Genomic DNA, 12753 nt, shown 5'->3' with positions numbered 1-12753 from the left:
AATCACAATATTAAATTCGTATATATAAATAAGTATTTACTTGAAGTGATAAATGATGAATTAGGAGTGAGAATCCTCAATCTCATATTTATTTTTTACGATAAAGAGGATAGATAGATATTTGACAAGATAAACGTAAACATTAATTCTTAGTAACTCGTCCAATACAATAGCAAAGAAAGCCAATTAACATTTGTAGATTCAGAAAATTGATTCATCCTCTTCATTTACATCCAAAATGATTTTGAAGTGTAGATTTCAAAATCCTAGAAACACGCTAACTACAATAAACGTAAATAACTTGACAGAATTTTGTGTACTGGAATCAAAAAGAGCCAAAGTAACGGAAACCAAATTGCATCCTTTTCCCACAATTTCGGAAATAGAGATCCGGCCAGAAAAGAGAATACCTAGGGGTATTCGAGTTTCTCGGATCCGGCGACGTGTACGCCAGCGCGTTCAAAGGATCTAAAGAGGGAAACAGCGGAGCGGCGGAAGTGCGACAATCGGGAGGGCTCCTGGCCGAGGTCGACCTCGACGGCGAACACGCCGATGCCGCGGAGGCGGAGAGCCAGCTTCTCGCCGACCCGGGACGCGACGCGGGAGTCCCAGGAGAGTCGCGGGCGGGGGAAACGGTTGCGCCAGAGGTAATTCTGGACCAAGAACTCGGGCTCGTCGGAGGACGCCATGGCGACGACGGTGGAGGAACAGGGAGCAGTGACCTCCGCCGCTATCTTCCGGCAGCTCACGATCAGCCTCAGCAGATGCGGCGGCATCGCCATTGCAGACAGACTCCTCCGGCTCCTTTTTGGATCCTAACCCTCTGTTTGGATGGGTGAGGTAAGGTTCATTAATGGAAGGAGATGGAAGGGGAAGGGAGGAAAAGTAATATATTTATCTTGTCCTTATTTGGAAGGGAGGGAAAGTTCAAAGGATGAAAATGAAGGTTAAATATATAAATTTACAAAAATATCCTCTTATTTTTTTAATAAATCTGCATGTGAAAATATAAATAAGGATAAAATTGGGATAATTTTTCCTTACCCTTCCTTACACCCCAAATTGGGGTGTAAGGAATTGGGGTGTAAGAAATTTCGCTGATTCCCGAGCATGCAAGGGGAAGCTTTACTCTTCTCTCCCCTTCCCCTTCATGGCTCACTCCCTTCCAAACAAATGTAAAAATTTTGTTTACCCATGTTTCCCTTTCCCTCCCCTTTACTCACCTCCTCCCAAACAGAGGGTAATTCGGCCACGAAGAGACGCTATAAATAAAAGGATAAATTAAAAAATAAAATTAAATAAAATTAAAAGCTAGACATTTTCAAAAAAAAAAAAAAAAAAAAAAGACATTAAAAGTATTTTAAAAATTATTCATAAATTTATTATTTTATCAAAATAGCATAATATTGAAAATATTTATTTATTTATTTTTAATTACAGGTGTCCAAGTCATCCCCTTGATTTTCCCATCACAACAATACATTAGTAGTCGATCTCTGCAATATTAGCCGTCCTTATAAGTTATTAAAAGAATTAAATAAGAGATGCATGGTATAATAATCTTATTATTTTATTAAAAATCTCGTCTTTTACTACTTTGATGAAGTTTAAAATGATTTTATATTAATATTCTTTTTTCTATTCATACTAAAAATAATTCTAAGATTTATTAGTAATTCCATCAGTGAAACAATCAGTGATCTAAAGTTCGAGACTCAACTGCGGCGTATTATTATAATGGTTGTTTTATATAAAAAAAATATTATTCTCTTTAGTCCAACATCTAAGAAGCTTCTATAAATATTTTAGGCCGACGATGTTAAAAACAAATTTTTCTTAATTTTTTTATTAAGATAAGTATAATATTAAATAATATTAAATTAAATTAATTTTTTTCATAAGGAAACCCGTTAATAATTAATTCTTGGTTCTGAACATAAGGGTGACACTCGAAAATCTAAACAATTCGGATTTTCAAAGACCCAAATAATTCAGATTTTCAAAAGATAGGTGACTCTACTAATGACTCTACTTTAGTATTTTAATGTTAAAATACTTTAATTAATATAATTTCATTATAAAAGGTCAATATACTTTCAATGTATTATATTACACACACGACGCGTGTGCATGATCACTAATTAAAAGAATAGAAGGGTACGTCTTTTTTTAGGGAGCTAGGACTATGCCCCTCTACTCTAGAGATGAAAATTCAAGCTGAATCCATTTTTGCAATGCCTTCAGTTGCAATCTTTGTGGGAGCTGTTCAATTATATTGAAGGCATAGTAAAAATGGATTCGACTTAAATTTTGTCTCGAGATCGTACTCTTCTACGGTGGTGGTTGTCGCAACCAACCATAGAAGTCCTTGGTTGATTAAGGACATGAAAAATTCTACACTAGTAGATAAATGGACTTGATCGAGGAAGAGGACGATCTTACCATCGAAACCTTCTTTCTCTTATACTATTTCCATGAGGAAAGACAAGCAGAGTCGGGAGATCCAGCTCAAATAGACATATATTTTTTCGTTTATTGGGCACTTGGTACGAGATAATTAGTTTTGCCAGTAGGATGAAACTGGTACACTCGAGTGGCAGAGAATGGTGCGTCGGCAGTGCTGTCGCAGAGGGACTGGATGTCTGGATCCATGTGCGACCACCACGATGTGGAAGTTTTTTTATCAGCAATTAAAGATGTTTGAATTTTGGATTACCGCGAGAGAATTTGAATATTAAAAAAAAACTCATGTGAACGGCGAAGACGAGAAAGAACGCAGTAAATGATTTTTTTAATTACCGTATGCATATTATGTTTCTCCATTTTTTTTACTTATATTATATATTATATGATACGGATTATAATAAATAGATCTGGCAATCAAGATTAAGGTCAAGGTGACTTGAGAGTTAAAATCAAAGTGTCGTGATAGTTAAAGTTGAGATAGGAGTGCATTTCCCATCTAGTTTCATAGCCCACTCGTTATCAAGGTTTTTTTTTTATCTAGCCTAATCGATGTACGCCCAGCCGGATGAAATATCGATCGGGTTTGAAAGTACTTAGTTTCCTAAATCTATATGTGTGTGCTCGGGTCGATGAAATATTGACCGAGCCTAATACACTTAGTTTCACAAGTCCTTATGTGTGGTCGGTCAGATGACGTACTGGTCGGGCCTAAAGTACTTAGTCTCATAAATCTATGTGTGTTTGGCCGTATTAAATACTAGTCAGGCTTAAGGTACTTGATTTTATAAAATCTTTCAATATATGCTCAACTAAATGACATGTCGGCCGGGCTCAAGGCCTACAATCTCATAGGTCTTTCTATATATGTCTGGTCAAATAAAATGTCGATCGGGCTTGAGGTAGTTAACTTCATAAAGCACTTCATTTACTGCCGGTCATAAAATCGGTCGAAGTTAAGAAACTCAGTTGCATATCTACTTTCAAAGGAATCTTTGGTGCACACAGTTTATCAAAGGGTTGTTTAGATTGATTTTTAGCATGCTCAATGTATCATATGAATCTTTGATCGGATTTATAACAACATTCCATACATGATAAAGCAGCTTAATACAAGAACAGGTATAAAGACGGTTGGCCTTGTTAATCGGCCGAGATATATTTAGCAGACAAGTAATAGACAATATTTTAACAACTTGTTACAATTATCGGGGAATATTCCTTGGAGACCTCCTTCTAAGGTTATTTTGTTTCTCATTAGTCGACTATTTATGACAACATATTTCTTCAACAGCTTCATTAAATGTCTAAGTCATAAGCGACAAAAAAGATATATTCGTGGATAAATAAAAGATTTCTCGAATACTCGCTATGCAACAAACTAACAAACCCCGATGCACAATGTCATCTCATGATTACGGAGATTAGAATAGGTGGTATATAAAGGGAGGGTCTTCTCCATGTGCAAGATACGTAATTTTACATCATTTGAACCCTATTCTCGTGCGACTATTTTCTCTGTAATTCCTTCATCCAAGATCGTACTAACTTGAGCGTCGGAGGATCTTACCAGAAATCATTTTCCTTGATTTTTGGTTGCTAATTCTTTGTTGGATGGTTGACAGGTGCATAAGATCGCAAGGTCTCTCTAAGAAGGGATAGGTCTTACTCCAATTAACCATTCGATCATCGTTATCAGCGCACTATCTCTTTAGCCTTTAGACATGATCATTATAAATACATGAAAATTAAAACTGTTGAGTTGCGTACCATTGATCATTAATCATATTAAATTGTTAGGACTGTCAAATTGAATAAATCAAAATCGATTAAATCAAATTTTCTTTTGGACGAATAGAATTGATCGGACTTTATTATCAAAATCGAACAAATTGAGCTAATGTAAACTAGTTCAGCATCTCTGCAGAGAAGTCTACAGAGACCTTTGGCATCTCTGCAATTTGGCATCTCTGCAGAGACCTTTCAGCAGAGAAGTCTACAAAAGACACAGGGCTTCCCATTAGACTGTTAACTAGTTCAGCATCGTCGTTTCAGCCTAAAAGCGCCGTCCAACAAAGGCGCGATGGCGGTTGGGCCGATCCATCTCCTTCGCATTACATTGTAGGCGTCGTGCTTCGAGAGCATACACGATGGGCCCTTAAACAGGCTTAATCTGTAAATGTTTGTCAGAGTCGAGGGGGCTTCTTCGAGTGCGGAACAGCGACTTGGCTTAAAGAGTCGCGAATGATGGTGACTAATGGGCGGGAACACGTCGTGGGTCCCGATGCACGTGCGAAGGAATCAGCGGCCATTGTCGAAGCATTGGATTCGTGAAGTGTTTCCATTCGGACAGCACTCTGCGGAAAGAAGATGGAGAGAGATGCAGATTCATTCAATCTGCAGCCGCAGACATTAAATTCACGTCAAATCAATATTATTAAACTTTTGGAAAGGAAAAAAAAATACTAAATTTATTTATATTTATTCTTCTAAATTTTATATATTATACAATCATCCAATATTTTTATAAGACGGTTGATTCATATCACATAGATATGAGCATTTTACTAAACGTGTAATTGCTTTTGTGAATTATTCAAACACGTACTTCAATTTCGAATGGATCAACTATCTATTCTCATTTTCTTTTCCACAGTAGCTCTCTTCTTTTTTCACCGAATAAAAAAAATTCCAAAGCCTTCTATTTTTTAATGTAAAAAAATTAATCTATCGACTTTTTCCCGTGATATCCGTCTCGAATCAGGCCAGATCCTCTTGGACCACTTTTGTGGTACAAAGGATGTTCCCTATACATATGTATTAATGGGGATACATGATCCCCACTTGTAAAATAGATGGGGACCATATATCCCCACCAATACATGGAAAGAGAGCATTATCCTCTGGACCGCAAAAGCGGTCCAGAAGATCTCCTCTCGTCTTGAATAGTAAGCGACATGCAAAGAGACAAAAAGTTGATGACAATTTGAGATTAATACTAAAGCTTTGGTTTTATTCGTTGATTACCATCGCATAAATTAATATGGGGTTGTATTTTCAATTATTATTATTGTAAATTATTAATTTATTTTTCACATTTCTTATAGGAGAAGTATATAAAAAAAAAATTACAATGGATATGAATATGTCATCACTTACCCAGACAAAAACAATGACATCATGTTCATTGAAGACATTCGTTTGGAGCTGTCACATATTTATGTGTTTTAGGAATTTTTTTTCTTCTTTTTTTGAAGAAATTGTCCATTTGCCCCAGATGCTCAGTAGCTGGAAATTCATATGCAACATGCGGCATTGGTTGTGCTGTGGTAGTGTGTGGGTCCTTCTTGGGGAATACTTGTGCTCTGTTCTCTGTGGAGGCATCTTAGAGATAGTACCATCGAGTTGATTCCCTGAAAATAATTGAAGCTCTAGAAAAAGGAACAATCGATACTTTCTCATCACTGTGGTTTAATTAGGCATTGAGGCAGCAGTTTACATACAACTTGTTGCATATACCAGTTAGGCCATGAGTTGTAATAAGGGCAATACCATCTTCTACTTCCAGAGGTTGGGAATGCCTTAACAATGTTGCCTGCTGTTTGTGTTGTTTGATCTGCATCAGAGTCTATTGCACCGAACTCCAGTCGGTTTAGTTTTGGATCTTCATGTCCTAAACGTCAGTCACTGTCTTCAATTTTGTCTATCAGAAACTTTGTTCTTTTACTGAGGTGATTAGTGTTTTCTCTTCCTTCTCGCTAAGAGTGTCCAAACTCATATATCGTTTAATTAATTAAAGTCGTATATACCTCTATTATTTAGGAATTTCTTGAGGTATTTGCAAGCATTGCTCAAATTAATTATCTCATTGTTTGCTCTTTCTCTTCATAGTGGAACAAATTGATGCCTCCTGAAATGATCACCTACAGAATCGAAAACTTCGTTTTGGATTGAGAATCTGTTGCCTGAAATAGCCGTGTGTTCTTCTCCTCAAGCCATTTTTTGCTTGGATTTCTTTGGACTTCCTGTGTTGTGTGCTCAAATCTTGGGACGGCCGGAGAAGCTATGGAGTACACCCAACGGGCACCGCAGCCAAAGTCGGGAATTTTCGCTTGTACACTCAACAAAATTCTCTGCCAGTGAAGGTTCCTGCTCGGTCCACAAGCTCAAGCTGTCTCAGTGACTACTACTCTACCATCATCTCCGAAGGCGGCAATGGCTTCTACCATCAAAGCGGCCTACGCGCAGCTCCAAATGAACCGATCGAATTTGATACAGTTTTCAGATCTAGCAATCGTTTCCGAGCTCAGACGCATTTCGGAGCTCGAGCAATCTTACTTCCGGAACCGGTTGGTCATTCCCTGTACCGTGCCCGATTCTAGCTCAGGTCTCTTTGCTCAGATTGAGAAGCAGAGGAATTCAAATCAAGACGTATCGAATCACCAAGACCAAGTTAGAGTCTGATCTCAAGCTCATGGATTTCGAGGTCCTTTCCCTGCAGGCCGAGCTACTTGAATCTGAGAAAAAGAATCAATTTTTGGACTCGAAGCTTCACCTCGGAAGTTCACTCTCATCCCTCGATGGGCTACAACTCTCCGGCGCGGCGTAGCCCCAAACCATGTCCTCACCGTACGTTCTTCAATTCGCTATCAATTCCATCCGATCGTTAGTCAAAGTCTTGGTGAAGCAGATGGATCAGTCAGCAGGGTGGGATCTTATTCTTGACGCCGCTGCAAGCGCAGAGATGGCGAGGCGAGTGTGGCTCCTCCATTGTATTTTCTTCTCCTTAGAGCTAAGACAGGTCCATCTTTCACGCCAAAAAAGGGAGCCGATTCTCCGAGGTCTACATGGAAAGCACGGCAGAAGAAATCAATGAGGACGGTCACCATGTCTCTTTCGCCACCGCCGCCGAGCAAGATTCGACCGCCGTGTCGTGCCTGGGTTCAGGGTGGGCCACACAGTGGTCTAATGCATAGTCTACCTCGGATGAGCAACGTGCTTATAACGTTCGACGGATCTACACCCGTCTATGATCGGACGGTGCATAAAGGTGACGGCGGGCCGACGATGCCTGGTAGCTAGGAATAGAGAAATGGGAAGATTCGACGCAGCAGTTACGTACAAGGTAGACAATCACAAGCATTCACGTCAATTTTTTTCCTAAATATAAAATTTACTTTAAATTTTATAATTTTATATTTTACTTAATAAAAATCCTGGTATAAACTATCCTATCTATTACTTAGATTTAGATTTAATCAATAGTATTTTTTAAATTTTAAAAATAAATTAAAATTTTAAATTTTAAATATTATTTAATTTGAAAGAGAAAAAAAAATAAAAGAGATGGATTGGTAAATGAAAAGCTTACTCTAAAATTTTAAAATATTATAGAGATACTACTTCAAATTCATGTTAAACTTAAGTATTAGACATATAATGACAGATTAATTATCTAAAAATATGATATTTCTAGGAAAGTCAGTTCATAAGATCCTACTCATAACGAAGGCAAGAACCCTAAGGTTGGTTCCTAGTGTCTGTTTTAGCTGAAATAAAATAAGATGAACTAATTTATTTTTAAAATCATTTTAATTTAAAATAATCTTATACTTCTCTAATTTATGCCATATATATCAATGATGCTTATCTTATTTAAAATTTGTCCAAAAATGGTTTTATGGCTATTGATTATAATGGAAAATAATTCCACAAATATATTGACTATCAATAGCAATAGCATCTATTCTTTCATTAAAGTAAAAGAGATAACAAAAGCATCCAATGCTTTCCACACATCTCGCAATCACATTTCTCTTTAATTAAATGGGAAAACCAGTGATTGATTCTCCAATAATCACGTGGCAGCGATGGTCCAAGAGGGAATCAGATTAGGATCCATCATCTTAAATCATGCGTCTGCATGAATCTTAAATATATTAATTGTCATTAATTTTCATGTAGTATGGATAAAGTTTGTGCACCTTTTACATAAGATGTGATGGGCGATTATTTATAAGCATATATACATATTTTAGGTCGAAAGCATGCTTGCTATATTTGGCATACAATTGACTGTAAATATAAACAGATAATTAATTAGCTGGAAATTCATGTTAAGTAACCTGCACAATGGTCAGAAAATAATGATTAATTTCAAATTTTAAAAATAATAAAAATTAATAAATTATAATAAACTTAAATGATCAAATGCAAATTAAACTAAAAATGTTAGACAATATATCCATCTGATTATAAAAGCGAGATGCTTTTTATATCCAAAGGCAATAAGCATATATATCAGATAGGAATATATCAATGAAAGGATGATCTATAATCCCTCAACCTTTCCCCTGGATATACAAGCATTTGCCAAAGTCAAGGACCACTGCCATTTAGACTCAATGAAAATGAGATGTCCCTAAAGGTGAGATCCTAAATTTATTAATTCGATAGAAAAGTAGAGAAGATCCTTAATTTGTTAATTTGATCTAGAAAAGTAGAGACGTAGAGGCAGAGTGGAAGTCGATCGGAGAATCAATATATGTATTAGAGGCAATAAATATAAGGCTAGAAATGCATCGAGAGTCTATATATAGACGTCTGAAGGTGGATGGGGCATAGTCCAAGTACAGAATGTTTTAGTTCTAGTGCAAGTTTTATGAATGTGCTTGCCTTCAGTAGAACAGTAGACGTTATAATCTATTCCCGGTGAAGGTGCTGATCACGATGGGCGAAGTTGTACGAGATGTATTGGAGCCGTTTACGACGTCCGTCCCACTTAGGATCCGATACAACGCTAGACAAGTAGTAAATGGTGCAGAGTTTAGGCCATCCAACATTGCCAACAAGCCTAGGGTTGAGATTGGAGGAGATGATCTTAGCACTTTCTACACTCTTGTATATGTTTTATATGTAGTGGTTTTAATTACTTAATTCCAACTCCCTCTCTCTCTTTCTCTTACAAATATGAATTATATTGCTACAGGTGATGGTGGATCCTGACGCACCCAACCCTAGTAATCCATCAATGAGGGAGTACTTACACTGGTGTGATGCCATCAGTATTTGAAAATTTACATTCCTCGTGCATTAATTTTACTTGACCATGTATATTTATGTATATATATGCTTGTATAGGTTAGTCACAGACATCCCTGGCACAACTAATGCGAACTTTGGTGAGCTAGTCGTCGTCATGCAAGTTCGATAGATTATTATGTATACCTTTAGTCTGGCTATATATAATTTGATTAATTATTTAATTAGGTCGTGAAAATTTATGCTACGAGGGGCCGCGACCAGCGTTAGGAATTCATAGGATGGTGTTTGTGCTGTTCCAACAGCTGGGAAGGCAGACAGTGTTTGCGTTGCCGGAGGTGCGACAAAACTTCAACACAAGAAGCTTCATGACTGAAAACTACCTAGTTCCAGTCGCTATCTCATACTTCAATTGCCAGAGGGAGACTGGATCCGGCGGTAGAAGATTTGCCTCTTAATTATATATTATATATATTAGTGCATCGTATCATATATGCATGCTGATCAGCATATGATACGATGTTAGTTGCAAGGTTATTATATACATGCATCCCTGCATATCGTATCATATATATATATATATGCATACTGATCAGCATATATATGAGGAAGAGAAGGCAAGCTAGCTACTATGTTGCAAGCTTCTTATTATCTATCGCGTTTCTGTAATTGAAATGAGCAGAAAAATATATATACCGTGCTGTTATATTATCTACGTGTGTGTGTTGTGCTCCACGAAATATAATGTACAAGTGAATAAATTAAATTGGACGACCATTCTAGCATTTATCTAATTAAAGCTAGCGCAAATGATGATAAAAAAGAAATATTTTCTTGTAATTTGATTAAATAATGGGCAATACGTAGTAAATTAATTATTTTAGATAATAAAATTTAGAATTAATATTGGATGTTCCCTAGCACTTACTACCTTCAACAAATAAAGTTATTCTACTAGACTCGAAAGAGATGGAGACTTGGATGTTCTGACTGCTACCTAGTTTCTTCCTCATTGATCGAATGGCATGCGTGTCTTGTTGGGCCTCATTTAGCCTCCACAAAATTTACGCCAAGATACGGTCGAAGTGAATGAGTCTTGTTGTAGTTAAGAAGACGATGCGTCTGACGCTGACCTGAAGCAGAATATTCTTTGACAACGAGATGGACTTGAACCTCTGGATATCCCTTGTTCTAATACAGTTGACTGTGCTTTTACAAGGGCGACTTTTGGACCCCCCCCCCCCCCCCCCATATAGATATATATATATATATATATCTCGCCTCTTTAATACCCGATAATAATCGGTTCCGGTTAAATATAACTTCTTACCTGTCCTACCAATTCCGGTTCATTAATCGGTTCCAACCAAGAACCGATAATAATATTATTTATAAAATTAATTATATAGCACCAACAACTTGTTGCATGGTTATACATGATTTTGTCCCCTCGGATGGATTTAGTAGGGGCATAGCTATATAAGGCTCAGGGGGTGCGGTCGCACCTCCTGGAATTCAAGGAAAATATTAATATAGTGGGGAAAAAATTAAAAAAAGGTATAATCATAAATTTTGAAACTTTCTGTCTTTTTAGCAAAAAAATTTCTAATTAAAATCCTTTCACCGAACCCATTTTCCTCTTTTCCCAAGTCAATTTTTTTCTCTGTCTATTTTTCTTCTTCCTCCTCTAATCGTGAACTTTTATTTTCCTCTTTTCATTTTTTCTTCCTCTAATTTCTTTCATATTCTTTTTCCTAACTCTAATTTTATCCATACAATCTTCCACGACATGTCGCTACTGTTATAGCCCAAGTCACTATCATTGCACACCGATTGCTACCATTGCTACTGTCATTTGTTGCATGGTCATCATCTTCACTTGGCTAACGTCGTCGCTTCGACGATGCTCCATAAAAAAAATATCTTTTAATTGAGGTGAAATTTTCTTGAATGATTTCTTTCGTTCAGCCGACATTGTTTGCTGCAGCATCACCGTCATCGTTCACCGACTTTGTCGCTTTGCCCCTCCTGAGTGAAAACCCTAGCTACGCCACTGTCTAGTGGCTAACACATGAGGTGTTGCCACCAATGAGGTCTGGGGTTCGAATCTCGGTAAAGTCGAGGTAAATGTCTCCCTTATGTGCTAGTCACTATTCCAAATTAAAGGCTAGTAGCTGTCTGTGATTTACCTCCTCCGTGTTGGCCCTGGGACAGATTGATGAGGGTGCTAGGGACGAACGTATTTACTTTTTGCCACCAATGACTATACATGATTTAGCAAAATATGACTTTGTGCCAAAGTGAATATTTAGAGCATTCTGAGATGCATGGAGAGGTCGAATTAGTCTGAATTCAAATCGTTTCATCATTTTGAGTGTTTGGATGTGAGAATTGGCTGTGATGCATATCTATACATGGTTGCCTTTCACTAGTTCAAATGCCTTCATTTTTACATAGTGCCCAATTGAACTGACTCAAGAATGGAACTAAGGACTTCGACATTAATGCTAGGTTTCCAAGTAGAAGTTGAAAAGAGAATATTTAGTATAGCAGAGGATAAAGAGTCAACATAAATATGGAACTAAGCCATATTCTCAAAACTGACTCAAGAATGGAACTAGCAGACTTCGACATTAATGCTAGGTTTCCAAGTAGAAGTTGAAAACAGAATATTTAGTATAGCAGAGCATAAAGAGTCATCATAAACTAAAATAAATAAATAAACCATAGATGAAATGATCAGCTCATGCACTATTAATTGTTAAATAATAGTTTTGATTTATGAGTAACAAAATTGAAGATCTAATTCTTTGATAATCACAAAATGAAATCATTAACATGCTCTTAGCAATACATCTTTATTTCCAAGTTAAGAGCAAAAAACTCTAGTATCTATCATCAACAATGAAACAAAAGGATCGACGACAGAATTTTGACAAAATCTCTAACATTTTCATTTCAACATCGTCCATCAGTTGTGGCATCTAAGTGCTTTAAGTAGCACAAAGAGAAACAACTTGTTGTAATAGTTTTTTTTTTATCAGGTAGTGATTGTAAGAAGATATATACAAACTAGTGTAATGAGACATGCCCTTTCAGAAGCACTTTAGACTTGCATTTGGGAGAAAATTAAGTATCTCAAGAATCACAGTTAAAGGACTTCCCACGTAAAGTTACCAAAGTGTTGATAGCTGGTGGGCAGTAAGAAAAAAGGTGATGCTGCAAAAGACATACGAACCTTTGACATAA

At 36.9% G+C, this 12753-nt stretch overlaps 2 protein-coding genes across 2 annotated transcripts; one reads left to right on the top strand and one right to left on the bottom strand.

Moving 5' to 3' along the window:
- Positions 1–257: 257 nt before the first annotated feature.
- LOC122003494 lies at positions 258–806 on the bottom strand. Its single transcript, XM_042558604.1, has one exon. The coding sequence runs from the start codon at positions 780–782 to the stop codon at positions 411–413; it is 372 nt and encodes a 123-aa protein (XP_042414538.1). The 5' UTR covers positions 783–806; the 3' UTR covers positions 258–410.
- An 8297-nt stretch (positions 807–9103) lies between these two features.
- On the top strand, positions 9104–10215 carry LOC122003493 (protein HEADING DATE 3A-like). Its single transcript, XM_042558603.1, has 4 exons — positions 9104–9363; positions 9452–9513; positions 9604–9644; positions 9733–10215. Exons 1-4 carry the CDS (start codon positions 9193–9195, stop codon positions 9960–9962), a joined length of 504 nt encoding a protein of 167 aa, XP_042414537.1. The 5' UTR covers positions 9104–9192; the 3' UTR covers positions 9963–10215.
- The last annotated feature ends 2538 nt before the right edge of the window (positions 10216–12753 follow it).

The sequence above is a fragment of the Zingiber officinale genome, chromosome 7B, assembly GCF_018446385.1.
Source record: "Zingiber officinale cultivar Zhangliang chromosome 7B, Zo_v1.1, whole genome shotgun sequence".
NCBI classification, from domain to species: domain Eukaryota; kingdom Viridiplantae; phylum Streptophyta; class Magnoliopsida; order Zingiberales; family Zingiberaceae; genus Zingiber; species Zingiber officinale.
This window is presented reverse-complemented; position numbering and strand designations above follow the sequence as displayed.

Bases quoted from the DNA above. Each gene is read 5' to 3' on its own strand.
- LOC122003493 (XM_042558603.1), top strand. From the start codon at position 9,193: ATGGGCGAAGTTGTACGAGATGTATTGGAGCCGTTTACGACGTCCGTC. The intron at 9,514-9,603 runs GTGTGATGCCAT...ATGCTTGTATAG, and splicing joins ATGAGGGAGTACTTACACTG to GTTAGTCACAGACATCCCTG. The intron at 9,645-9,732 runs GTGAGCTAGTCG...TTATTTAATTAG, and splicing joins CACAACTAATGCGAACTTTG to GTCGTGAAAATTTATGCTAC.
- LOC122003494 (XM_042558604.1), bottom strand. From the start codon at position 782: ATGGCGATGCCGCCGCATCTGCTGAGGCTGATCGTGAGCTGCCGGAAG.